We start from the raw sequence: 27,811 nt of genomic DNA, 5'->3' as shown, positions 1-27,811 counted from the left end.
GACCCCTGCATCTTCCCTTTCCTTCCCCCTTCCTCTCAATTTCTCAGCAGTTACTTGTGCCAAATTCTACCTTGTCCTCAATCAGAAGAGAAACACTTGTCCTCATCAGGACTGCAGGGCAAGAGGACAGAGCAGCGCGCCAGAGCAGAGAACGGGGCCAGACAGCAGGAGCCCCAACGTATGCAGCCCCGCCCCTGGCCCCACCCACAGGCCCTGGCGCCCTCACCTTCTCCAGGAGCACGTTGCCTCGCTCCTTCAGCAGGCAGTTGATCATGACGGTCGCTGCTCGAGAACAGTTTTTGTCGGGGTCTCCCAGCCCCTCAAACATGGTCAGCAAGAGGCTGATGAGCTGCTCCGGCGGGAGGCGCTTCGCGATGATCTAGGAGGATGGTTTTGTCAGAAGAACTGAGGGTGGGGACCAGCGCGCTTCCAGACACAGACACAACATCCCGGGGTCTGGGGCTGCCCGGAGGGGCTGACCCCTCTTCGGCCTGCTCACGCCCCTCCTCCAGCCTTCCCTGCCCTTCCCTTCCCTGCCCCCAGCCCCCGAAAGGTGGTCCCTGTGCCGCTGGGGGCCAGTCACAGCAGCCTGCTGGAGGCCCCTCCTGCCACTCTGGAACTCTCCAGGCTGGAGTCAAGGGCAGAGGGCAGCACACCCCGCCCAACAGCCCCCTCCTCGTCCGACCCGCACAGCAGAGCCTCAGGTGCACGTGCAGAAGCAGCGCTCAGGCTGAGGGAGGTCACAAAACCACACACACAGGAGCCACGCCAGAAAGGTGGCTGGACACCTGCCACGTCTCACCCCAGCCACACACACCCTTGCCACTCCACCTGGACTCGCCCAGGGCTGGCTCTTTGCCTCCCGCTGTCTGAGTAACCACCCCCCTTCTTCCTTCTGTAGAACAGACAGCCTCCGGACCCCCGAGGGCCATTTCCAGACACCAAATGGAAGACGAGCCCTGCCCTGGCACGGGGGTTTACGGGGGAGGCTGGGGCAGTTTCCTCAGCTCTCTGGAGTCCCACTGAGCTCCTGACCACACCCCTGCTGCTGGGCCTCAGAGGGTAGACCCCAAGGAGAGGGAAGCAGTGCTGGCCAGAGGCAGTGCCAGACAGCTCATTCTCTGAATGACACCTGCCTCTGTGCCCAGTCTGTGCCGTGCCCACTAGCCCCGTGGTGCCCCCCGCCAGCGCCCTGCAGAGCCCATGACATGCAAGGTACTGACTGCTCTGAGAGCCCCTCTTTGCCCCAGACAGTGCTGACCCCTCCTGTCCTTTGTGGCTGCTCCCATATGTACCTGGGCTATGCTGTGGCAGGTGTGGAAGAGGATGGCAGGGTCGGGGTGCATGAGGCCTTCTTTGAGGGTGAGGAGCCGCTCAACCACATCATCCCGGTAGTCACGGGAGAAGCCTTCGGAGGCAGGATGGAGAGTGGCGCTGGGCAGGCACTTCCCCAGCCCCCAAGGCCCAGACTGCCCCTCCTCCCTCCAGCACCTCTGCCCAGCCAGGGCTCACCCTCGTAGCCCAGCTGCAGGTAGAGCAGGGCATGGACGCAGCTCACAGCCTCCTGGCGGGTGGCAGGCCACAGGTCCGCACACCGAGGGGAGAAGAGGCCTATGAGGAGGCCGAGGTTGTGGAAGGGTACCAGGGCCTGTAGAGGCAGATGGGGAGGGTCCTGCAGAGACACTTGGGGGGACAGCCAGAGAGGGGAACCGGGACCCTGAGGATGCCAGAGGTGGGCAGGTGCCACCTAGCCCACTTGGACCCAGATGTGGGCAGGAATGTGGGCAGGACAGTCCCTTGGTAAGCTCCTCCCCACCCCACCCCTGGAGGAGGAGGGCCGGGTAAGTAGGTGTGTGCAGACAGACGGATGATCAATAAAGAGGGAGTCCCCATAAGACAGCAGAGGGGGGCAGGGCTCTGCTGATCCTGGCTGATAGGTGTGGGTAGTTCTCTCCCCTAGAAAGCCGGTCCCGTTGTCAGGTGAGAGGCTGCAAGAGATCCCCTTTCATCCTAGCCGGGTCCTGGTCCCATCTTTCAGAGCCTCGTCTTTCTCCTCAGATACAGAGCCTTGCCCACTCTGCTCTCAGCAAATGGCCTTGCCTGCCCTGGGCCTTGTGGCATCACTGACATACCCCTCAGCCTCCTGCCTCCACCTGCCCCCGTGGTCCCCCCGACCCAGTCCCTGCCCACGCACAGGCTCCTTTAAGAAAGTGCAGGACTTTGCCATTCCTCCGAGGGCTTGCCTGAGGGCCCCTTATCCCAGCCACCAGCTGAAGTGAGTATCCAGTTGAGGGAGGCTGGGGTGCTGGGCAGAGCACCTCGGGGAGGCCAGCTGCTGTTCCTCCCAGCGAGGGCACACACCTGTCACCTCACGCACAAGGGTGAACTCTAGTTGGACTGGGATTATGTGACAAGCAGGCCATGAGAGAATTTGAGTGGGGAAAGCCCACCTAGGCACACACGGAAGGCAAAACCAACAAGAGACACACAGCAGACCTGGCCAGGTAAAGAATGAAAGTCTGGGTGTGTTAACAAACACACAAGAAACAACCGCGAGAAACACCCCCAATAAAACCAGCGCTACCAGGACATGATCCAAAGTAACTGCCAGTGAAACCCTAAAGACCGGGAGCTGCCGTCAGCGTGCACCCCGTTCTAGGAGCCCTAGGACAGGAAGGGCTCCAAGGCACAGGTACTGGGGGGAAAGGGCAGAATTATCAGCGTCCGTAAACGACACGACCCTGTATCTGAAAGCACAAGGGCATTAACTAAAACTCGTTAGAAACTAACAGAAGAATCTTAGAAACGATCTCCTTCCTAAGTATGTGCAAGTCCATACTTGTTGTCCATCCCGACAGTGAGCAATTCGTAAACACGACCGCAAAAAAGCTACACTGACAAGAGCAACAGAACCTTTACAGCCAGCACGCGTGGCCGTGTGCACACGTGGGCCCAGCTTCTGAGGGAGCCAGGTGGGAAGACCCACTGTTGAAAGACGCTCTTCGGGCATGTCTGTGGCTCAGTTGGTCAAGGGTCTGCCTTCAGCTCAGGTCATGATCCTGGGGTCGTGGGATCGAGCCCCGCATTGGGCTCCCTGCTCAGTGGGGAGTCTGCCTCTGTCTGCCGCTCCCCCTCCTCGTGTTCTCACTTGCTCTGCCCTCTCTCTTTCAAATAAATTAATTAAAAATCTTAAATAAAAGAGGCTATTGCCCAACAAATTAATCCATCGATTCCATGCAATCCCTACCAAAATCCAAAATCACAAGAGGAATATTTTAGGACTGTGTCAAATTTATCCTAAAAGCATGTAGACTGATGACCTTATAAGAACACCCGTTAAACTCCGAAAGCACGGGGCGCATGGGTGGCTCAGTCGCTAAGTGTCTGCCTTCAGCTCAGCTCATGATCCCCACGTTCTAGGATCAAGTGCTGCATCTGGCCCCCTGCTCGGCAGGAAGCCTGCTTCTTCCTCTCCCACTCCCCCTGCTTGTGTTCCCTCTCTCACTGCCTTTCTGTCAAATAAATAAATAAAATCTTAAAAAAAAAAACAAAAATAAAAACCTCTGAAAGCAAGAGCTCCTTCCCTTCAGTAAATATTTAAACCCATAAGAAACGTGCACTTGTCGGAACAAGCCCCCTGTCCGCCCACTCCAGCCATTCTGCAATATTTGCCTTTTCCACCACATTCCATGTGATCGGGTTCCCCTGCCTTTGCCCAAAGTGCTGCTCCTGCCTCGAGTGCCCTCACCCTCTTTTACCCCCAGTGGCCATCACCCTTGCCCTCATGTAGGGGACACGCCACACATCATCCCAGCGAACGCATGGGCTCTCGAGGACAAGGATGCCCATCAGACTTGACTGAGTGGCCAGCCCTCAGGACGGTTCCTGGCCCCGAGGGGTCTTCTGTCTACGGCTCCAGAAAAGGGACGGTGGGACTTGTGGGATGAGCCCAGGGCAACCGCCAGGGGAGGGCCAGCCAGGAAGCCGGTAGGGTGCTCTGGGACACAGGTGCCACACCCAACAGTCCCCAAGCCAAGGGACCCAGGAACAGGGCCGGGGCAGGGGAGCGGCTGTAGGGCCACTGCTGGGCACTCACGCTGACATGCAGGTGCTCCAGGAAGTACCGCAGCAGGCCGGCGCTCAGGCCAAGTGCCCGTACCCTCTCGTGGCCCCGCGGGGACTTGATCCACGGGCTCAGGTGCTGGGGAAGAGGGGCCTCACATAGGCGCCAGCTCGGGGGTTAGCCTGGGAAGCAGGAGCCTGTGCACCTTGGGCAGGTCAGCATCCCCGCCAGGCCAGCCTCCAGGCTGCGAGGGCCAGTGGGTCAGGTCAGAGCAGGTCACCCGCTATAGCTCCTGCTCTGTCCCTGTTCACAGACATGGCTGCCCTAGGTGGACCCAGAGTGAGCCAGGCCTAGAGAGGGACAGGCTGTTCTTAGAAGCAGGTCAGTCCCACCCCTGAAACTGCTGGGAAGGGCAGCGAGGGGCGCAGCTTGGCTACTGCCTGCCCCCTCTGCTGTCTGGATAGCCCTAGATGGTCAGGAACTCACACCTGGGGTGCCTGCAGGCTCTCTCCATCCCAGTGCCATGCAATGGAGGAGAGGTGAGTACAGGCTCCCATCTGGGCTCAGCCCATCTGCACACCTGCCCAGGAAGGAGGGGGCGCTGCCCCCCAACTCACAAACACCACCCCCCAGCACACACTTGCAGAGAGCACCAAAATCCCCAGTGCCCCCGTGGCAGGGAGAGCCAGGAGAAGTAGGCAAGGGGCCAGCTGCTGGGCGGGGTGCCCCCCACCGCGTGCCCCACCCCCAGGGCAGTGCACAACCACTACACACCTCTACCATGACCTGCAGGCCCTGGGGGGTCATGTTCCGCCGAAGGAGGCTCGTCAGCAAATCCTCAAGAGCGTGCATGGTGTCCAGGTACAGGGACTAGGAAGAGACGGGTCGCCAGCCACACGCGTGAGCCCGCCACCCCAGCGGCTGCCCGCTGCCCCCCACGGACATGTGCATTACCTCCTGGTGGTCACCCTGCCCCTCAGGCTCAGGCAGCACAGACATGACACTGTGCAGACAGCTGTGGACTGTGTCCGCCTGCACCTGCTCGTCCAGTGCCGGCTCCAGGGAGCTGAGCCCGGAGTTAAGGGCCCGGAGCCTCTCCAGCCCCATGCCACACCCCTTGCCCAGACAGCACGTGTGTGGACAGCCCCCCCCAGAGGCTCCCCCTCATCCCCAGAAAAAAAGGATACACCAGGTAAGTGCAGGCAAGCATGGCCTTCTTCCGAATGGGTGTTCTCAGGGAGTCCTGGGGTTCTGCCTTGATGAACTCCTGGGGGGGCCAGCCCTGTGACTCAGCCCTAGGCCAAAGCCCCTGCTTTCCCCTGGTCAGCCACCTGCCTGGCACTGGCTTCGGCCAGCTCTGTCCCTCAACCCAAGTGGGTGCAGGGGTCGCCCCAGCCCTCCCCAGGCCCACCTCCCCTGTCTGCGGCAGCACCCTTGAAGCCACCCCAGGACCCAGGCAGGCCCCAGCCAGCACTCACTATCATCTGTGCCACCAGCTCCGCTTTCCGGGAGAAGTGGAAGGAGCCGGCCTGTGCGCTGCTGCAGATGGCCTGGCTGGCCATGCACACACTCTGGACAAGACACAGCTTCAGAGCCGGGTCCTGGAAGGACACTGGGCTGTGGGAGGCTGCCAACGCCTGCCCCACAGCACGGCTCCACCCTGATGTGCTGGGCCCTGCCTCTCTGCCCTTGGGGCTGAACCCAGAATGGCTGGCCACCCACACCAACAGAGGCCGGACCACATGCCCTCCCCTAAGACCACAGCCACACACGCTCCTCCCTAAGAGACTCTCAGGCGGCCAGAACAGACTGGGAGGTCTGGGACGGAGCCCCTGTGGCCCCAGCTCTCTGCCTGGCCAGGGCAGACAGCATGCTGAGTCCCCTGCACCCTGCACAGTGGCTGGAGGGTCTGCCAAGGTGGGAGGAGAAGGGACTGCATGTAAGAAGAGCCCCAGCAGAGTGGGGCTGACCCCTGCCTGTCCCACCAACTCGGCCTCTGGGGGTAGTCGGGAAAGGGGGTGCAGGGTGCTGTCTTGGGGATAAGAAGGGCCAGAAAAAGAGACAGGAGTCAAAAATATCCTCCCCCCAGCTAACCCCAGGGGACCCGAGGGGGTGTGCTCTTTCAGGGAAAAGCCCGACTGCTCCTATGGGGGTACCGCCAGGTTAGCGATCCCAGAGAGGAGGCACGTTAGTGAGGCCAGAGGGCCTGACCGGCGCTACTGGCTTTAGAACTCACCGAGAGGTGAGCCCCGTGAGCATCAGGGAGCAAAGCCCCAGCCTGCAGGCCTACCACCCAGCCGCTCAGAAGTCCTTCTGCCATCCTCCTGTCCACCCGCCATCCAGGCCCCCATCCTGGCCGCGAGAGGGGCGGCTGCTCCAAGGTGAGTGGGGACGGGCCCCGGTGCGATGGCCCTGAAAGCTATCCCCGAGGACCGGGAGCAGGGAGCCCCAGCGAGCATCCCCTGGCTGCTGTCCCTGAAGCTCACGGCCAGCCCAGCCCAGAGGAGAGAGAAGGCATAGCCCGCACTTAACTCCCACACACTGTACCTTGGTCTCTACCTTTATTCCCAGAACCTGAACAACAAAAGTGAAAGGAATTAGCGTGTGCGACTCTGGCAGCAGGGCCCCCCTCAGGCAGTGTGCCCGGGCGCCCACCTTGGTGCTGAAGTACTGGAATATATTCCGGAGGATGTCCGACTCCACCTTGGCCAGCACCAGCTCCCGGGGGGCCTGGGCCGCCACGTGGCCGTAACACAGGATCAGGGTGCACTTCAGCTTTTCGACCTCGTTCTCGCTTCGGTCCTGAGAGGCCAGAGGGGTTGGCAGGGCCTCAGTCAGAGATCACTCCATGCCCCCCAACAGGAAGCCTTGCGCTCAGACTCCCCAAGTCCCTCTGGAAGAAGGGCAGAGCCGGTCAGCAATGTCAGAGGCATCACTGAAGTGGTGGATGGTGCCACCTGACGCCAGAGAGAGTCCCTCCAGCAGGGACAGCAGAACAGGCCAGGCAGGCCAGGCTCGGGCCCGCTGGGGACCATGTGGCAAAAGGGAAAAGACCGAGTCAGGGACCATGCAGAAGGGAGAGTGGGATAAGAGGCAGCAAAAGGGCCAGAGTCGGGATCCCAGTCCTCTCTCTCCAGTGGCTGCACTGGAGCCCCTCCATCCTTGAGGCCCCACAGATTCTGAAATTATAACAGGCAGCGGGAGACAGAAAACCTGGCCAAAAGGGCTGGCATGGAGACGGCAATGGTCCGTGCCTCCTGAATCACACTCCCCCAAGAATACAGCCGCCACTGGCCCCCAGGGGGCAGAGGACATGCAGGCAGCAGGAGGGCAGCCCCATCAGAGCCCATGGCTAGCAGAGGGCTGCCTGTCCCTTGTCACCAGCCGGGAGGGGGTCCCCACACCAGCCCCACCCACCAGGAAGTATGGACCAGATGCCACCTCCCTGACCTGCCCCCAACTGCCCCCAGGACCTCAAATCACGGCACCACGGCCAAGACACAGCACAGGCCAGTCCCACCCGAGATGCCCCCCCTAGCTGTCACCCTGACTCCTGTACCTTGAAAATGTTGAAAATGCCAATGGACTTTCTGAACACATCCGACCTCATGAAGTCCTCCAGCTGGGCCAGGACATCATCCAGGTGAGAGATGGCACAGATCCCAAAGCAACAGGCGAGGCCCTAGGGAGGCACACAGGTGCACTCACACCTGGGCAAGCACAGGGATGGAAAGGAACACACTGCACACACGTGTGCACCCTACTGAGGTGCGGCCATGCACACACAAGCACACGTGCACACGCAGAGTGCCTGAGAGGGGACGGAGAGGCCTCCTGGGGAGGGCGGCAGCCACCTCGCGCTCAGCCTCCTCGTGGTGTCTGGCTGTCTCCAGGAGCTCCTGCAGCTGCTTCCTCACCACCTCCTTGCTTGAGGCGGCCCCCAGTGCGGTTCCAATGCACTTATACAGGAAGTTCTGCAACAGAGCCGAGGAGCACGGCTGCGCCTGACGCCCGAGCGCAGCAGTGCCAACCAGACATGGGAGGGGCTTCTGGGAGCTACGGCAGTGCCAAGACCAGATGAGTTCTGGGCAACGTCTTGAGGAGCAAGAGGTGGGGAAAATGGGCTCGTGCATCTCCCAGCCGTCAGCCACCAGGCAGAGGCTCTGTCAGGCCCGCAGGCCACTAGAGACACATTCAGGCAGAAAGTCCCACAGAATCAAAGTACGGGAACTAGGGAGCCGAAGGACCATGCCCAGAACCCCTTCTCCTGGGGCACCCCATCCTCTGCACACCTTCTCCTGGGGTATCCCATTGTAGCAGGGCAGCTGTTTGCACATCTCCAGGCTCAGCTGGCAAATCCACGTGTTGTCAGACACAACAGCCAGCGTGTCCCGAAGGAACTGTGGGCAGGAGCTACAACAGTGAGGGGCCAGGAACGCAGCCCTTCACAGGCTGGCTGGGGAGGGAACTGAGGCCCAAAGACGTCACGCGAAGTGACCTCAGGGTGGTCCTGTGCCATGGCTCTGCACGGTCCGGAGACGACCTTCGAGCCTTGGCAGAGCACACCCTGGGCGGCCAAACACGCAGTGGGCCAGCTGGAGGGCAGGACAGAAGGCTCCTGGGCGGGAGAAGCTAGAAGCCGCGGCAGGGTGGCGCTGTCTCAGCAGAGTGAGCCATGTGTGAGGGCGGCAGACGGTCCTCACCCCAGGGACACCCACCTGCCGCCCCACCGCGCCCCCAGCCACACCACGAGGTCAAGGCAGGCATCGTGACCCTAGAGGTGCAGCCTCCCACTGGCGTCTCCTGCTCTGAGCTGTCCCGACCCAGGCCACAGCAGTTCTCCACGCCCAACACAGGCCGCGCCCTGGATCTCCCCATTCTCACCGCCAGCAGCTTTTCTTCCCACTCCTTCTGAGACAGGGATTCTTCGGTACGTTCTGAAATGATCAGTCATGTGGTCAGCCTGGCCGGTCCCAGCAAGTAGGAGTAGAATTCAGGGACCCAGGCCCAGGTCCCTGCCCAGCGCCTTCCGGATAGGCCATGCCCTGTGTTTGGGACGGCCAGAGCGGCTCCCACAGCCCAGATGCTCCTGCGTGACACTCAGCAGGGGCACCTTTCCAGTCCCGTGTCCTTGAAACTCAGGGGAGGCCGTTTCTTTGACCTTAAAAAACTCTGGTCCCCAAAAGCCAACCCGGACGCAAACTGGCAAATGGGGGTCAGAGGTGGAGGAGCACCGCCCACATCCTGGAGCCTCACCATCCAGGTGCTCCAGCAGCAGGGGGATGGTGGTCGCCCAGCGCGGCCCCAGTGCAGGGTGGATGCCACGATGCAGGACATTCAGGAGGCGCAACGAGGCGGCCCCGCGGCCGTCCCCCAGGTAGGGGTTGGAAGACACAGTCTGACGGAAGTACAGGTGGGAGCTCCAGGCACTCCAGGCACCACCCCCACCATGTGAGCCCCGCAAGGCTGCCCCACAGCGGGGAGACGAGGAGGGCTCTGAGACACAGCTCCCCCAAAATCCCACGGGGAGCACCTGACCGGCCACCAGTGCGAGACAGCATGAGGCGGGGGACACGGGGACCGAGAGCAAGCCCACTCCCTCCCTGACTCCATCAGTGTGCTGTGCTGGTCCGGGGAGGGGACACAAGCAGCCCAGCACGTTGAGTGTGATGCTCACCAGAAGTCTCGTGGTTATGGCGTAGGGCGAAGGGAGGGTCACTGGAAAGGAGGCAGTAGAAATGCTCAGGGGGCTGCCTGCCCACAGAGCCCCAGCCCCTGACAGCACCCTGGGGTGGGGTGGAGTCGGGGGTGGGGCTGGTGGTGGGAAGAGGCCGGGTTCAAGGCTAAGATCAGGGGTGAGGGATGACGTGGAAGGGAGAAGGGCGCACCATTGCCGTCGTACTGGATGAGGAAGGCATCAGCCCCCACCTCCTGCCTCTTCTGGGCCAGGTGCACGAGGCTCTTGCAGAGAGGGGTCAGCGCCCCGGTGAAGCGCACGGGTGTGAGGAACTCGAGCAGGTAGGGCCAGAGGACCTGGGGGCAGAGCCGTGGTCTGTCTGCAGCACCGCGGGAGGGCAGGCTGCAGGGGCAAACACAGCGGGGAACTCCCCCCAGGCACCGCAGGGGCTCGAGAAGGTTGGGGGAGGTGGCCCGGAAAGCACGCTGCCCCTGCAGCTTCCCCACCGCAGGGTTCAACAGTCCCTGGGCCACAAGGTCAGGAGGACAGTGCTCATCAGGTGCCCTGGGGGCTGGGAGGTTAGCTGTTCCGGCGAGCCCAGGCGCAGGATGCGGGGCAGGCCCGCACACTCACGTCGCTCATCCTGTCCACAGTGGTGCTGACCAGGTAGAGAGTGCTGATGCTGATGGCCCGCACGCCGTCCGCTGGGAGGTCCTCGCTGTCAGGACCCAGCTTCTGTGGCTGGGGGGTGAGGGGGACAGAGGCAGGAGCACGCGTGGCGCTGCACGGCTCTGCTCTCAAAGGTTGCACAGTTGTGGGCTCTGGCCATGAGGACAGAGCCTGTATGCAAACAGGGCAGACGCTGCCCAGCCTCCACAGGGGGACGCCAGGTCCCCCACCATGGGCAGGTAACATACTCTGTACCAAAACTGCCCAAGGAAACAGGCGCAGCTAGCTTAGTTCTAGTCTCCGGAATAATGAGTCTCCGGAAGCCTTGAGACTTCCCTGCCAGGCACAGACTCTGTAAGAAACCACTTTACCCTCGACTGTGGCCATGCTGACATCTGTAAATGCAGGAGGGCCTGTGTGGGTGTGACAGTTGCCTAAGAAAACCTCCCTTTGCTCCAGCTTCTGCAGCCTGAGTCTGTCCTCTCCAGAGAGACTGCACCCACAGCCCAGCTCCCTAGGAAGGTTCCTTGCAAGAAAATGACCTGTTTTCTACATGTTCTGTCTGAGCCTCCCATTCATGCTTTGAAATACCAAAAAGCAAACAGTGGACAACAAAGAGAAATGGCCAAAATACAATGACTGTAGGAGACCCACCACTTCTCCCTTAGAAATCAAAGGTCAAATAAAGAAAATAGGGATGTTTAGGCCTCGAATAACAAGTTTTAAAGCACGCTCTAAAAACAAAGAACTTCATCCCAAACAAACATGAACAATTCTGAAAGCCTGACCATCTATTAGGTCAAAAACAATATCTCAACAAACATTTTTTTAAATGATTTTATTTATTTAAGTCCTCTCTGCACCCAACATGGGGCCTGAACTCACAACCCTGAGATTAAGAGTTGCACGCTGCACTGACTGAGCCCACCAGGCGCCCCTCTCAACAAACTCTTAAAAGCAGGAATAAACCTGGCCAGATTCACAATAGACAATACAATAAAATTACAAGTCTGCAATGGCCATGAAAAACTATTCGCCTAGAAAAATTTAATACCCTAAAAGAAATTTTCAAATCCCCAAATACTAGGGACTAATAGACTAAAACAGAGGTCTTGATTCTCTCCGGTATATGCCCAACAACCCCGGAGCGGCTGTGAAAACGCAGAGACCAAGTGGGCCGAAGCAGCAGGGGACCTAGCCCCCCAAGGCCTGCGGGCACAGCGCCGATCGGGACCCCTACCGAGGCCGGCAGCAGCTGCCTGAGAGGCAGGGTAACAGCATTCACTCCCTCTGGCTGGACTCCAGTATGTCACCTAAACACGGAGGTCCCGGGTGGGGACATGTAGCTCTGAGCTAACCTGGGCAGGCAGGGTGGCTCTGTGGGCCTGAGAGGCCAGGCCTAGGGCAGACTCAAGGCCATACGGAGAGCACACAGTCATGTCTGGTTTGCTGTTTTTGACATCTACCTTGCTCTCCCTCAAGAAGAAACTTGGATTTGCTTAGTAACTTTTTCAATAGAAAAGCCCCAAAGAGAACCACGTATCTGTTCTCTCTCTCCTGAGACCTGGGAGCTAAAGGAGTGAAGCACTAAAGGTGCAGAGGCCAGTGCAGAAATAAGAGAGGTGCTCAGGATACAGACTGAGACCCACACACCCACCCACCCACCCATCTGCCCCCAGGTTGGGGCTGCGCAGGTTCCACTGACCACGCTGCCTCACAGAAGGTCAACAGCTCCTGATCCCGAGCGCGGATGGGTGGGGGGCACCCCCTTACCTCCGTCTCGGGGGGCAGTGCACACTGCTGCACGATGTACTCCACCATTGCCTCTCCTCCAGGCTGTTCCAGGTAGCCGTGGTGGGCCATGGCACTGATCACCTGCACCACGGCTCGCTTCACCTGCCGAGGAGCAAAGGAGGTCAGGAAGGGGCCTCAGAGGGAGAGCCCTGGACAGGGCCACAGCAGTCCAGTTGGGAGACAGGAATCTTGCCCTTTCCTCTGCCCACACCTGTTCCTGCACTGACATTTGTACTGCACCGGTCTGCACCTGTGCCTGCACCTGTTTTGTGCCCACACCCATACCCCATCTACACCTGTATCTGCACCTCGCCAGCCTGTGGACGTGCTCAAGCCTCAGAGGAAGGCCCCTTCTCCTCCTGTCCCCCACACCACCCTCCCTTCCTGGGCACAAGACTTACCGCTCCTCTGGCTCCCAACGTGCTGTGCCCTCTTCCCCGGGCTTGTCCCGCCTCGAGCTGGACTGTGGCTCCACAGGGTTGGCACCTCTTACGTGCTGTCACCCCAGCTCCACCCCCCCCTTCAGCACAAGGCCACTGAATCTACAGCTGTTGCCTGAACACTGCTGGCTGAGCCTGCTGTCCGGCCCCACTCAGTGGCTCCGCCTGGTGGCTCAAAGGCACAGCCAGGTCACCGTGGCTCTGAAAACCCCTCCCCCAGAGCCCGTGCCTCCTCCAGGCCCTCCGCCTTCTCCTCCAGCCCACTGGCACAGACACCGGCCCAATGCCTTCTCCCTGGGGATCCTTCCTCATAATGCCTCTCCCCTTTGGACCTCAGGTCAAATATCACTGCCCCAGCCTCCTTGGCCACTCACAGCTCCATGCCACACCCCAACACACACGTGCCCTGAATGACTGTGGGAAGGGGTAGATCTGGGGGGTCGAGCACTGTGGTCGCACAATGGATGCTCAGGCTGAAGGTGCGCCTGGCCACTGGCATTGACCGTGGCACAGGGTGTGCGCCCTTTCAGAGGTGTTCCAGAGCAACAGCACCGAGGAGGAGACTCTGGGGCTGTGCATGGAGGCCCTACAACAGATGGGCCCTCAGTGGTTTGGGGTCCGTTTCAGTCATTTCCAAAACTCTCGCAGAAGGGCCCAAGGAGCAGGCTGCCCAGGATGAGTTCAAAGTCTGGAGCAGCCTGCAGGGACGGGCAGGGGAGCCCTTGCTACCTGTGAGTAAGCAGGTCTGCCTGACTATGGGGCCCCAACAAGGGTAAGGGTCAACCCTGTCTTCGGCTGCTGGGAGGTCATTGCCGAGCCCGGGAACGTCCCGAGTCCAGTGTCCTTATTTCCCTGGGGCTCTGGGCCACACGGTATCAGCTCAGCCTCCCGAGGGGCTAGAGACTGAGGTCAGCCATGCGGGCAGCCGTCCAGGTCTGCGTGACCGGAAGCCAGATAAAGACCTTGGACACCGAGGCTGGGGTCTTCCCTGGCTGGCAACAGTCCTGCGCGCTGTCATTTCGGGGCCAGCAGAGCTCACGCTGCCCGCGACTCCACGGGGAGAGGGCGGTGTGGACCCTCCTGGGCCTTGCCCGGGGCACCCCTTCCCCTGGCTGATAGCAGTCTGTGTCCTTTCCCTGCGACAAGCCGGAACGGTGAGCATGACAGCTCTCGTGAGCTCTGGGAGCCCTTCGAGCGAATCGGCGGACCCGATGGGGTCTCGGGGACCCTGCCTCACTTCATTCGTGGTTAACTGTATAAGGAGTAGGATGTGGGGAGTCCTAGTTGACGACTCGGCTGTGCCCACAACTGAGTCTTCCCTCTGATGTCTAGGTCTGGCTGAGTCAGTGAGGACTTCTGGCCCCAGCCCAGCCACACCTCCTGCGGCTGCTCCCTGTGGAGCTCCGGCTGACCCCACCATCTACCTTGGTGTTGGTGTCCAGAAGAGGAAGCCTCATGGAGGACAGAATAAATGGCTTCTTAACTTCCATCTGAGAAGCTGCAAGAAACAAACAGATGGCTCAGTCTCCCCACCATGACCGAGGCTGGCTGGCCCGTCCACCCCCATGAGGCCCAGTGCTCCACTGCCAGGGTCTGGCTGCAGCCTGGCCCTCAGCAAGGGGAGGGGATGGCACTTAAGCAAAGCCCGCCCACTTCTCTCTGGGGGACAAATGACCCTTTGTCCCAAATAACATAATTTTGCCCAAGAAGAAGCTGGAAGGTAGGTAATTTAGGGAAGCAGGTGAAAGAGTGTCCTGAATCAGGTACAGCCAGGTTTGGGGGGCCTCCAACAGCACCCCAGTCCCGGCAGGCCTGTTAGCAGACCCATGTGGGCACTTTCCACACATTTCCAGTTGTGCTGATGCTGCTGGTCTGAGGACCCCCTCCCACGCGAGAACCGGCAAGGTCAGCCTTTGTCTCCTGACCGGTAAGCGGGGACTGAGGGCTGCTGTCAGGAAGTGGCTCTGAGACCAAAAGGAACAAGGAGAGAGACATGAGTGCCCATAGTACAGGGAGCCTTTGAGGCACACGGTGGGAAGGCACTTTATTTATTGTTTAAAAGATTTTATTTTTAAGTCATCTCTATGCCCAATGTGGGGCTAGAACCCGCAACCTGGAGATTAAGAGCCGCACGCTCCACGGAGCCCACCAGGCGCCCCAGGGATGGCACTTTTATTCCCCTTGACAACCCTGGGGCAGGGTCATGCAGAGTCCGTCGCTCACGCCCATGTTCTGCCCCGTGGTGGCCATGAGAAAGTCCACGTGGGCTCCTGGCAACAAGAAATGCACAGGCCGAGAAAACACGATTCTAGACGCAATTGTGAGACCAACCGGCCTTCTGGTAAGATGCTGCGAAGGACCTTTGTGAACACCCAGTGGAAAAGCAGAGCAGGAGCCATGGGAAGCTGGCAAAGGGTTCTGCCGGGACTCAGGAGGGCATGAGAAGGCCTGGGGAGTGGCCACCAAGGTGGACAAGAGAAATACAGCACATAACCAGAGGGCTCGCGTCCTCAACGCACAAGAGAAGCCGATAAAAACTGGACAAGGGACCTGACCAAGCCCCCACTGCCGAAAGGAAGGCAAGGCCGCCGGACTCCGCCACCTGCTGGCCAGGGAGGTGCGGGGACAGCTGCCCGATGCGGGGGCAAAGCTGCCTGGGAGCAAGGCTGCAGAGCAGCAGGAACGGCGGGAAAGCTGAGGGCCCCTACGAGTGCACCCAGGCCCAGGGCAGCCAGGTGGAGTGACAGGTGTGGTCCAGGGTGTGGGCTAGGTCACAGCATGGAAGTGAGCCCAAGGACACTGAAGACATCCTACTGGGCGAAGAAGCAGCACTGACAGATGCCGCCAACCACACGTGTGCCCTGTGAGCTATCGTTCGTATTTCTATTTCCCAAGAAAAGGTTACAAAGAGCAAAGAATGCAAATAACGCAATAGAAAAACCAACAGAAAACCTGGTGCAGGCGGTGAGCAGGGCCCTCCAAGGGAAGGGACGAGGGGACACGAGGGCTCAAGGATGTCGGACATCGCCGAGGACTGACGTCAGCCCAGTCCCACATCCCTGAGGCTCAGGATGACAGGCGAGTGTGAAAGAATGCCCCCGTCTTCCTGCCACACGGGAGACAACACTGGACTCACACTGCCACCACCGGCAGCTTCAACTGGCTCCTCGGGTTTCTGTGGAGGCCGGCTGTGAGCCAGGCCCTTACAACGTGCTCAGGGTGCAGCACAGAGCAAGGCAGACATGGCCTGTCCCCAAGGGGCTTCTGTCCTAACAGGGGAGGTAAAGCACAAGCAGAGGATCAATGAGACCATCACACACTGCACGGACATCATGAAAGGTGCAGACAAGAGGCAGAGAAGCAGACCATCGACAGGGGATCCGGTCTACAGTGGCAGTCAGGGTCCAGTGGCTCTTCTGAATGAGGCACATTTGGGCTAAGAGCCGAAGGCAGAGAAGGCACAGCCAGGCGGAGTGCAGTGGAAGGGGCCTCCTGAGCCAGGACACCTGCGGTGGCTGAGCCGAGCGCTCGCCACAGTGGGAGTGGGGTTACTGGGGGAGCACCAGGCCCGGGTCGGGAGCACTGTGAAGATGAGGCTCCCTGCTCTCCCCGCAGCGTTTGATCCACAATGACCAAAACCAGGACGTTCTAGTAAAATTACTGGACTTTAAAGAAACCAGAGAAAAGAGTAAAAGTCAAGGCTCTGTAGCCTGTGTGTTGAATCGGAAATGTCAGCATGAACTCCCCGCACTCTCCCATCTGTCTCTATGGGCAGCATCATCACCTAGCTATCTCTCTTAAAAGCCTGGAAACAGTGACCACTGAGATGCAACAAGCATCCCTAACACCAGACTACTGTCTTTAAGGACAGTTTCTCACTAAGAAAATAGGGCTTTTTAGAGAAATGGCTGATTCCAGGTTGGGGGAAAGAAATATCTAAGAGCTTCGGGGCACCTGGGTGGCTCAGTCATTAAGCATCTGCCTTCGGCCCAGGGCGTGATCCTGGAGTCCTGGGATCGAGCCCCGCATCGGGCTCCCTGCTCAGCGGGAAGCCTGCTTCTCTCTCTCCTACTCCCCCTGCTTGTGTTCCCTCTCTCGCTGCCTCTCTCTCTGTCAAATAAATAAATGAAAGAAAGAAAAGAAAGGAAAGAAAGGAAGGGAAGAAGGAAGGAAGGAAGGAAGGAAGGGAGGGAGGGAGGGAGGGAGGAGAAAGGAAAGGAAAGGAAAGGAAGAAGGAAAAAGGAAAAGGAAAAGGAAAAGGAAAAGGAAAAGGAAAAGGAAAAGGAAAAGGAAAGGAAAGGAAAATACCTACGAGCCAAGAGCAGGAGCTGCCAAAGACCACAGCGGTCACGCCAAAGGACTCCGACCTGAAGGGGCTCCCATGGCCCAAAGACGATACAATTTGAGCTTCGATAATGGCAACAATCGCAGTGAACTGAAACCCATTAAATATGTTAAAACCATGAGCACTTAGGATTCTTTTTCTTCGAGACGTGACATAAAATAATGCCTTTTTTCCCCTACCCCCCAAATAATGTCTTTTAAAAGCAAATATAATAGAACTTAATCATCCCTATGAGCTTTTAAGATTAAAAAAAAAAAAGTTACATTTAGAGGATACTAGGGAACCAATCTATTTTCTTGAAAACTGACAAACACAGCAAAAGAATCGATCAGTCCCGGCTTCTTCAAGGGAGCCACAGCTGTCCGTGAGCACGCAGGACACGAGGGAAGTGCTTTTTCATCACAGTATTCCGATTACTCAGTGAAGAAGAAATCACCACATCAGAGCATCACCAAATCTGCCCCAGACACTGATCATCGATGCAGCCAAGACCTCGGGAGAGGGGCGCCTGGGGGGCTCAGCTGGTGCAGCGTCTGCCTTCGGCTCAGGTCAGGATCCCCGGGTCCTGGGATCGAGTCCACATCAGGCTCCCTGCTCGGTGGGGGATCTGCTGCTCCCTCTCCCTCTGCCCTTCACCCTGCTTGTGCTCTCTCCCTCTGTCAAATAAAGCAATAAAATCTTAGGAAAAAAAAAAAAAGACCGCGGGGGAGAGAAAACCAGGCATCACAGGGCCTTCCCTGGTCTTGCCAAAGGGACTGAACTTGATCCTCGTTCTGTCTCTGAATCCAGTTGCCAATTTGCCAGACATCCAGATGAAAGAGAAACACGCTGATCCCCACCTTGAGAAAGGTCAGCAGACTCGGCTGCGAGGACCTACAGGTCCAGTGGCCCAGGCGTCTCTACACATAAATTACAAGGGAAAGAAAAGAATGCGTGCAGGGGGCAAAGTTTAGAAAGACCTTAAACACGGGGGCTTGCTGTTTCATGGGGACAGTTCCAGTTTTGCAGAATGGAGAGCTCAGGACGTCCGCCGCACAGTATTACTGTAAGCGACACTACGGAACTGGACACCCAGAGATGCTCAGGAGGTCGATTCTGTCATGTGTATTTTATAACAAATATAAACAAAAAGCAACACTCCAAAAAAAGAGACACTGACGAATGTACCAGGTTTTTTTAATGACTAAACTATGACACCTTGGGGCATACAAGTGAATGATACAGCCTGAGCTACAAGGGAGTGGTTACTATAAAATCGGGAGAACTCACTTACTGGGTTCTTACTGGAACGGGATGCAGGGAAGGGGCTTCTGGAGCCACAAGTTCAACCCAAGGGCCCTAGTTAGAGACTCCGAGGTGTTTGTCTTACAATGAGTCATTAAGCCACGTTCGTCTTGTGTGGTTTCTGCCTGTGATCTGTCTTACAATAAAAAGGTTTTTTTAATGGTGATGGACAATCTTGAAAAACAGAGTTGAAGGAGATACTCTACAAGATTTAAAGACTTCCTACGAAGGCACAAGAATTAAGAGAATGCTATTGGCAGTGCCTGGGTGGCTCAGTCAATGAAGCATCTGCCTTTGGCTCAGGGTCCTGGGATCGAGTCCCGCCTCCCACTCCCTGCTCAGTGGGGAGTCTGCTTCTCCCTGTCCCTCTGCTGCTCCCCCCGCTTCTGCTCTCTCTGCCAAATAAATCAATAAAATCTTTTTAAAAAATAAAAATCTTGGGGCGCCTGGGTGGCACAGCAGTTAAGCGTCTGCCTTTGGCTCAGGGCGTGATCCCAGCGTTATGGGATCGAGCCCCACATCAGGCTCCTCCGCTATGAGCCTGCTTCTTCCTCTCCCACTCCCCCTGCTTGTGTTCCCTCTCTCGCTGGCTGTCTCTAACTCTGTCGAATAAATAAATAAAATCTTAAAAAAAAAATAAATAAATAAAAATAAAAATCTTGAGATAAAAATAAAAATAAAAATCTTGAGATAAAATAAGATTTGAAACTACACGCTGAAAAGGCACTTGACAGATCTGGGAAAAAAATCACCCCAGGACAGCCAACACAGTCAATAAAATTTCTGGATTTAGAATAAAAAAATAAACATCCCTTGAGCATCCAGGCCAACAGACCAAATCATCTGTAAGGAAACTCAGACTGTCATCAGAATTTTCAGTGAGCATGCCCGATGCGCCAGAACAGTGAAGCAAGGACAGGAAGAGGCAAGAGCTTCCTATGGGGCCAACCTGAGGGGTATGGCAGTGCCACCCACACAAGAAAGGATTCCTGGATCACGGTACAAAGGAATCCAACTATGGCCCCAACTTCTTAATCATACTATAATATTTTAATTCAAAATTCGAGGACTTCTAAAAAGAGCAGGGCCCCGGCTCACCCCAAGCTGGGTGTCCGTCTCAGATCTGCCACTCATGCTAACGCAAGGCTGGGGGCCATTCCTGAACTGTGCCTTCCTACCCTCACCTACAAAACAGACAGTAACGGGGCCTTCCCACAGGTGCCCAGGGCATGAACAGGGCCACAGACGCAGCCGGCACTGGGGACACAGCAGCTCCTGTGATCAGTGAGGCCTGCAGTGGGGAGAGGGGCTCTGGTCTAAGCCGTCCCACCAGGGGAGAGGCTGCCATCACCCACTGGTCCTTCAACCTAATGCTGCACAATGTCATATGTCAATTATGTCTCAATAAAGGTGAAGAGAAAAAGAATAAAATCTGGTTACCATTGAGGAAAAAAACATGTTTTAAGGACTTCTGATAGATCAACAAGCTATTACTGAATTCCTCACTGTAAGTCAAACTAAATATGTGCTTTAATTTTATAAAAACCAGAATGAGGGGCACCTGGGTGGCTCAGTCGGTGAAGCATCTCACTCTGGGTTTCGGCTCAGGTCGTGATCTCAGGGTTGTGACATCGAGCCCCGTGTCAGACTCCACGCTCAGCGAGGCTTCTGCTTGAGATTCTCTCTCTCCCTCTCCCGCTGCCCCTCCCCGCTTGGGTGTGTGCTAAAATTAAATCTTAAAACAAACAAACCAGAATGGGAAACAACACACACCTACTGCAATGGCTGAAGTTAGAAACTACAGGTGTTGGCAAGGGCACAACGAACGTTGCTCACATGCTGCCTGTGATAATAAGGCGTGGGGTGTATAAACTGGGATACAAACTCTGGACAACAGAATGATTTTATCAACTAAAGTTGAACATTCGCATACATTATGACCCGAAACTATCTCTGGGCATATGCTTAACTGAACGTGCATGGGAGCAGTGTTCCCAGTAGCATGGTGCATCGTAACAGAAAACACAGGAGACGGCTACTTATCGATCACCCCTGGGGAGATGGATAAATTCACTGGAATGCATCACAGACAGGAAGTGAAGGAGCTGCACTACACGAATACATTTCACATACAGAATACCGAGGGAAAGAAGCCAGTTACAAAGTAATTCACAAGCTCAGGCCCTAACCACACCACATGCCAGGAGTCCAGCGGGGGCTCCAGGCCAGTGCCGAGTTCTCACAGGCACAGGTAGGGGTCATTACGCTGAACAGTAAACACGTGTGATCTTTGTATGGGTGTTATACATAAAATAAATAAAATAAAAATAACAGGGGCGCCTGGGTGGCTCAGTCAGTTAAGCATCTGCATTCGGCTCAGGTCAGGATCCCAGGGTCCTGGGATCAAGTCCCACATCAGGTTCCCCGCTCAGCGGGGAGCCTGCTTCTTCCACTGCCTTCCACTCCCCCTGCTCATGCTCTCTCTCTCACTCGCTCTCTGATAAATAAAATCTTAAGAAAAAATGATAATGCATGATGACACTTTTAATTCTCTAAGGTGTACTAGACAAGGGAAAAGCATGTTTTTGAATTATATCATTTGATAAGAAAAAATCTACTTCCTTTACAAAATACAGCATCCCTTCTTGATGATAACTCTTCACGGTGTAGGGATAGAGGGAATATAAATCAATATCATAAAAACCATCTAGGAAAAGCCCACAGCGAATATCATTCTCAATGAGGGGAAAACTGACAGCTTTTCCCCTAAGGTCAGAAACATGACAAGGATGTCCACTGTCACCACTGCTGTTCAGCACAGTACTAGAAGTCCTAGCCTCAGCAATCAGACCACAAAAAGAAATAAAAGGCATCTGAGTCAGCAAAGAAGAAAACTCTCGCTCTTTGCATATGACCTAATTCTCTATGTGAAAATCCAAAAGACAGACTCCACCCCAAAACTGCCTGCTAGAGCTCATACAGGAATGCAGCAACATGGCAGGATATCAAATTAATGCACAGAAGTCAGCTGCATTTCAATGCTAACAATGACACAGAAGAAAGAGAATTAAGGAATGGATCCCACTTACAACTGCACCCAAAACCCATAAGATACCTGAGAATAAACCTAACCCAAGAGGTAAAGGATCTGTGCTCAGAAAACTATAGCATACTCATGAAAGAAATTGGGGAAGACACAAAGAAATGGAAAAACATCCCATGCTCATGGACTGGAAGAACAAATATTATTAAAATGTCTGTGCTGCCCAGAGTAATCTACACATTCAATTCAATCCCTATCAAAATACCATCAACATTTTTCACAGAGTTGGAACAAATAATCCTAAAATTTGTATGAAACCAAAAAAGAACCCAAATAGCCAAAGGAATGTTGAAAAAGAAAATCAAAGCAGGACACATCACAATTCTGGACTCAAGCTCTATTACAAAGCTGTAGTCGTCAAGACAGTATGGTGCTGGCACAAAAACAGACACATAGATCAATGGAACAGAATAGAGAACCCAGACATGGACCCTCAACTCTATGGTCAACTAACCTTTGACAAATCAGGAAAGAATATCCAATGAAAGAAAGACAGTCTCTTCAACAAAAGGTGTTGGGAAAACTGGACAGTCACATGCAGAAGAATGAAACTGAACCATGTTCTTACACCACACACAAAATAGACTCAAAATGGATGAAAGACCTAAATGTGAGACAGGAATCCATCAAAATCCTAGAGGAGAACACAGGCAGCAACCTCTCTGACCGCGGCTGCATCTGCTTCTTTCCAGACACATCTCCAAAGGCAAGGGAAACAAAGGCAAAAATGAACTATTGGGACTTCATCAAAATAAAAAGCTTCTGCACAGCAAAGGAAACAGTCGACAAAACCAAAAGACAGCCGACAGAAGGGAGAAGATATTTGCAAATGACATAGCAGATAAAGGGCTAGTATCCAAGATCTATGAAGAACTTATCAAACTCAACACCCACAGAATAAATAATCCAATCAAGAAATGGGCAGAAGACATCAAAAGACATTTCCTGCAAAGAAGACATCCAAATGGCCAACAGGCACATAAAAACGTGCTCAACATCACTCAGCTTCAGGGAAATACAAATCAAAACCACAATGAGGTATCACCTCACACCAGTCAGAACGGCTAAAATTAACAAGTCAGGAAACGGCAGATGTTGGCGAGGATGCGGAGAAAGGGGAACCTTCCTACACTGTTGGTGGGAATGCAAGCTGGCGCAGCCACTCTGGAAAACAGTATGGAGGTTCCTCAAGACGTTAAAAATAGAGCTACCCTACGACCCAGCCATTGCACTACTGGTATTTACCCCAAGGATACAAATGTAATGATCCAAAGGGGCACCTGCACCCCAGTGTTCATTAGCAGCGATGTCCACAACAGCCAGACTATGGAAAGAGCCCAGATGCCCCTTGACAGATGAATGGATAAAGAAGATGTGGTCTATATGCTGGAATATTACTGAGCCATCAAAAGAAATGGAATCTTGCCATTTGCAATGACAGGATGGAACTAGAGGGTATTATGGTAAGTGAAATAAGTCGGTCAGAGAAAGACAATTATCATATGATCTCACTGATATGTGGGATTTAAGAAGCAAAACAGAATAATAGCAGAAAGGAGGGAAAAATAAAATAAGACGAAATCAGAGAGGGAGAGAAACCATAAGAGACTCTTAACTCTAGGAAACAAACTGAGGGTTGCTGGAGGGGAGGTGGGTGGGGGGCTGGGGTAACGGCATTCGGAGGGCACTGATGTGATGAGCACTGGGCGTTACATGCAGCTGATGAATCACTGACCTCTACCTCTGAAGTGAATAATGTGCTATATGCTAATTAGCTGAATTTAAATGAAAAAAATAAAATTGATAGAACATTCAAGAAAAAAAAGACTAATCAAGACTCAGATGGCAGGACAAATACTGGGCGATCTCTCTTACACATGGAATCTAAAAAACAAAAGAAAATCTATCACCTATCTGTATCTATAAAACTGAGCTCCCAGACACGGAGAACAGGCTGGTGGTTGCAGAGGGGGAGGGTGGGGAAAATGGGTGAACCGGGTCTTTGTTTGTTTAAATAAACTGAACACAGGACATAAGAAAATAGAAAATAAAAATTCTTCCCTAAATACATACACGTGCATGTGTGTCAGGGCACAAAGAACCCACAAACAAGACCTACGGAGCACAAGACAACCCCGACACAGACATACGAGGGGGCCACTCAGGAAGGCGAGGCAGCCCGGTCGGGGACGGGGACGTGCTGAGCGCCCACATGCACACAGGCCCAGCTCCCAGCACTGCCGGCTGCCGCCCAGAGAAGCCATGCGGGCGAGTCACCTCAGCCTCCCCATCAGGGAATCAGGGCTCCGAGGAGGGGCTGCTGGCCCCTTCCCACGGGGCATCCTCCCCCGACGCCATAAGATGCCTCATGTCCGTAGGTACTGTTTGTCACTCAGCCCCAACCCACAGCAGACCTCACAGGACAGGGGTCAGCATACTTGTTCCATAAAGGGCCAATGAGAAAGTATCTTAGGCCTCAAGCACCACGTGTGGCCTGTCACACTCTGCTTTCACAACCTGTTAACATGGAAAATCCGCACAGAGCTTGGGCTTCCCGACAGCAGGCTGCAGGCCGACCATGGCCTGTGGCCATTATTTACTGACCAGGACTCATCAAAAAACACAAACTCGGGTGTGCCAAGTGTCCAAGCTCATTGCTGATTAAATGAGTCTTAGAAGCAGAAAACTGAAGCCTTCCATCTGACTGTGAGGGAGTCATGACACACACGCAGACTGAAAGGTGTTCTGATGAACAGCCGGCCTGCACCTTCCCAGGGGCCCCCACCTAAGAGACAGGTCTCTCTGACCGGACCCCCGCAGGGGCAGCCGTGACAGATGACCTACGACGTGTCTGAGCCAACAGGCCAGGGGGCAAGCAGGGAACGCCTGGCCCGGGGAAGGGGTGCAGCACCCCAGCGTGTGCAGCCACCCATCAAAGGCAAATGTCTTCGACGGGCATTTGCTGGTGGGGAGAAAGGTATTTTTCAAAAAGTTTGGAATTTTGCAAAATAGAAAGTAGGGAAAATTCTTTAAAGAAGCCGAGCAAGGGGTGCCTGGGGGCTCAGTTGGTTGAGCGTCCGACTGTTGGTTTCAGCACAGGTCATGATCTCTGGGTCATGGGATCGAGCCCCATGTCAGGCTCCATGCTCAGCGGGGAATCTGCTTGTCCCTCTCCCCATCTGTGCTCGCTCACGCTCTCTCTCTCAAATAAATAAAATCTTGGGAAAAAAAAAAAAAGAATCAGAGCAAGATGTTCCTTTCACCTAAAAGATGGACAGTATCTGCCTTTTTCAGGCCCTGCCCCCCACTGGATACTCACCAGCTGAGTTGATGACATGCCTCACGACCTGTAGGGTACCCACGCGGGTCCTTTCATTGCTGGCATCTAGTTTGGGCAGCAGGAAGGCCAGTAAGCGGTCAGGTGCACAGCAAGCTGCAGGGCAAGCAACATTCAAAAAAAGTATTTGTTATAACCTTTGCTCCGTTTGACGCTGGCATGTGCAAACCCCAAGGGCCAGGGAGGACTGACGCCAGGGGCTGCAGCCAGGCCAGGCCTCTGGGATGAGGCTCTGAAGCTACACAGGCCCAGGGACAGCCAGACAAAGAAACCTCCTCAGCTCCAACCCCTGACCAAAGCCGCCACCCTGCACACAAGCGGTCCCCGGGCGAGCAGACACCGTGTCCACGACGGCCCTGCACGGGAGGCCGCAGCCTGCTTACCCAGCACAGTGAAGCATCGCAGAACCTCCTTTTGGTTGCTCACCACCAGGGGGCTGGACGACTCTACGGGCACGCAGATCTGCTCCAAGGGGCAGGAGACAACAGTCATGGGGGGGCGCTGCTGCCTCCCAAGGGCCCCACTAGCCCAGACGGAATGACACACGCTCCTACAGACGGGGGGCCCAAAGAGACTGTCCAGGCCTCGTGGTTTCTACACCCACCGCGGCAGGCAGCTGAGCCTCCAGGTGTAGGTCACTCCAGCACTTTCTGGGGGTGACACAGATGCATACGCCCATGATCAGAGGCTGCTTCTAGCCTCCGCCCTTGCTGTTGGGGGAGGGGGGACAGCGGACACACAGCTGGCCCTGGTGTCTCAAGGGAGCCGAGTCCTGGCTCCTTCCCACCAGCAGCCAGGAGATAGTGTCACACCTCCTTCTGGCACAGGCTGGAAACCACTAATCTCTAGAACACAGAAAGCACTGGAAACCAAATCCCCTCGTACCGACTCATTCAAAATTGTAAAAAAAAAAAAAAAAAAAAAAAAGTTGCATTGGCTAAAGCAAAAACTGAAGCTGTTGGCAAATGTGTCTCTCGGGTTCACTTCACCTCAGCGGGTGACATGGGAGCCCCCTACACAGTCACCCAGGACTTAGTTGTGAGGCGGCTTCCCAGTCCCTCCCCCCCACCCTAGGTCAGGGTCACAGCAAAGGATGCCAGCAGGGCCTCTGTGCAAATGCTCAATGGCAATTCTTGAGAACAGCCCATCTTGCAAGGTGGAAGTGACCAATAGTATGGAGCGAGTCCCCAGAACCACAGGCCCTGCCCCAAAATGGACCCTGCTGGCGCTCAGACAACGGGAGGAAGCAGGCGAGGGGCAGGCACTGGCCCCAGGTGCCCAGAGAGTTCCTAGCTTTTCCCATTGTAAAGACCTCATCTGGTGACAAAGGCACCACAGCAGGCTCTCCCTCTGGGGAGGCCAGCTGCCAAGGCATAAGGACACGCGAGCAGCCCCGTGGAGAGCCCCGTGGCAAGGAACCAAGGCCTCCAGCAAACAGCCCTGTGAGGGCACCCTAGCGGAAGCCGGCCCCCTGGCCCCAGCTGAGCCTTCAGAATGTTGCCACATGAGACCCCAAGCCAGGACCACGCGGCCAAGCCGTGCCTGGACCCTGCACCGACTGTGGTCATGGAGTAACCAGCAGCTGCCACGTGAAGGTGCCACGTTTCAGAATCATTGGCTACACAGCACGAGATTAACTAATGCAAACGGCCGGTTGTCTGGAGAGAATAAAAAGTTGGATTCTCACTCACAGTTTCCCTAAAATAAGTTCCAGGTGGATTAAACAATAAAAGTATATTGGGTAATAGGAGGATCTGAAAAACAGTTTGCAGAATTCAAAAGGCTTTTCTAAATATAACAAAACCCACACCATAAAACACAGGTACATGACGAAGGAAACATTAGATAATTCTGGTGGCAGAGAATATCACGGACAGAGCCACATGCCAAAGGACAAAGCAGGAGCAGGAATGACACACAGGATGAAAAGCTGGTCAGTACGGAAACCGAAAACCCAGCAGAACAACAGGAGACATGAATGGGCAGCTGTGAGGCAGGAGGAAATCTCATCGTGTGCGCTTCTCAGCCCCCGTGCCCGTGTCTCCCTCCCAGCCGCGCTCCACACGCCCCTGCTCTTCCTGCCCGAGTGTCCTCTCCTGCGATCACCTGCAACGCTAAGTACACGATACCATTTGCTGCAGTCTCTTTTCTCACTGTTACGTTTTCGGAGCTGTAAACTTGTTCTCCGTAGGGATCTCGGCCGTTCTTGGTGAGCTTAGTTCTAGGACATGTCATGATACGCTCCTGGTGCTTCTATAAACGGTATGTTTTGGGTGCTGTCCAGTGGGTCGCTCCCACACTGCCACTGGAGAAAACTATTGTTGTTTTATACGTTACTCTTGCAACTGGCGACCCTGCTGAGTTTATTACGAGCTCTTACGTCTGTGTACTGATTCTACGTGCGCACGAGTGGGTTTCTAGGTGAAGGAATTACTGAGTGCTTACAAGTGGCAGGTACTGTGCCAGGTGCGGAGACGCAGCAGTGAAAACAGACAACACTACAACCTCAGGCCGTCTACACCGTAGCTGCGGAGAGGCGAGCAACAGGCAGTCAGGTGTCGAGGACATTAAAAGGCAGTGAGTGCCACAGGGAGAAACAAAGCAGGGGCAGGGACAAGGCGGGGAGGCTGGACAACGGTCCACAAAGCCTAGAGCCTCCAGGCTCCACTGCTGGGGAGGGGGTGCTGTCCTGCTCTGACCCTAAGGGAATGCGCCTGTGTCCCACTCACAAGGAGGTATGCTGGGGGCATGGGTGCGTGAACTCTAATGAGCTCAAGAAGTCCTTCCCCAGTCCCTACTGCTGAGAGTTTTAACGATAAATAGGCGTTGAACGTCATCAGAAGCTTTTTCTGCATCAACCAAGGTTCCAGGCTTTTTTCCCTCATCTACTTTTGAGAGGGAGCACCTGACAGCTTCTCGGTCCCTCCCATTTTGACAGTAGATGCGGACTTAGAGCTCCCTGGGCGGCACTGACTTCACTCCACCAGGCAGCTCGGAGTCTGCCTAGTCTCCAAACCACGTGTATGGGATGGAAATTAGAAGTTGGGTAGAATGCAACCTTAGAGCCATGTGAGCCCTGCGTACATGTGTTGCAAGGAA

General features: G+C 55.4%; 1 protein-coding gene across 15 annotated transcripts in view; it reads right to left on the bottom strand.

Annotated features, from left to right (window-relative positions):
• MROH1 (maestro heat like repeat family member 1) overlaps positions 1-27,811 on the bottom strand; it is a 68,532-nt gene that overhangs the window by 14,609 nt on the left and 26,112 nt on the right. For 9 of the 15 annotated variants that reach the window (XM_034668781.1, XM_034668769.1, XM_034668777.1 and 6 more), the window contains 22 exons: positions 25,096-25,174; positions 24,695-24,808; positions 14,068-14,141; positions 12,183-12,305; positions 10,374-10,481; positions 9,952-10,096; positions 9,741-9,781; positions 9,320-9,461; positions 8,948-9,000; positions 8,356-8,463; positions 7,918-8,037; positions 7,623-7,745; positions 6,719-6,865; positions 6,611-6,637; positions 5,542-5,664; positions 5,251-5,330; positions 5,018-5,129; positions 4,838-4,933; positions 4,097-4,201; positions 1,513-1,648; positions 1,296-1,408; positions 227-379 (listed from right to left, as the gene is read on the bottom strand). In XM_034668781.1, the coding sequence (XP_034524672.1) occupies positions 227-379; positions 1,296-1,408; positions 1,513-1,648; positions 4,097-4,201; positions 4,838-4,933; positions 5,018-5,129; positions 5,251-5,330; positions 5,542-5,664; positions 6,611-6,637; positions 6,719-6,865; positions 7,623-7,745; positions 7,918-8,037; positions 8,356-8,463; positions 8,948-9,000; positions 9,320-9,461; positions 9,741-9,781; positions 9,952-10,096; positions 10,374-10,481; positions 12,183-12,305; positions 14,068-14,141; positions 24,695-24,808; positions 25,096-25,174 (2,322 nt within the window). The remainder of the gene's footprint in view (positions 1-226; positions 380-1,295; positions 1,409-1,512; positions 1,649-4,096; positions 4,202-4,837; positions 4,934-5,017; positions 5,130-5,250; positions 5,331-5,541; positions 5,665-6,610; positions 6,638-6,718; positions 6,866-7,622; positions 7,746-7,917; positions 8,038-8,355; positions 8,464-8,947; positions 9,001-9,319; positions 9,462-9,740; positions 9,782-9,951; positions 10,097-10,373; positions 10,482-12,182; positions 12,306-14,067; positions 14,142-24,694; positions 24,809-25,095; positions 25,175-27,811) is intronic. The other 6 variants (XM_034668776.1, XM_034668778.1, XM_034668779.1 and 3 more) reach the window with 5 other exon arrangements.

This window comes from Ailuropoda melanoleuca, chromosome 9, assembly GCF_002007445.2.
Source record: "Ailuropoda melanoleuca isolate Jingjing chromosome 9, ASM200744v2, whole genome shotgun sequence".
Classification (NCBI taxonomy): Eukaryota; Metazoa; Chordata; class Mammalia; order Carnivora; family Ursidae; genus Ailuropoda; species Ailuropoda melanoleuca.
Note: the sequence above shows the minus strand (reverse complement) of the source record. Positions and strands in the feature narration are given on the sequence as shown.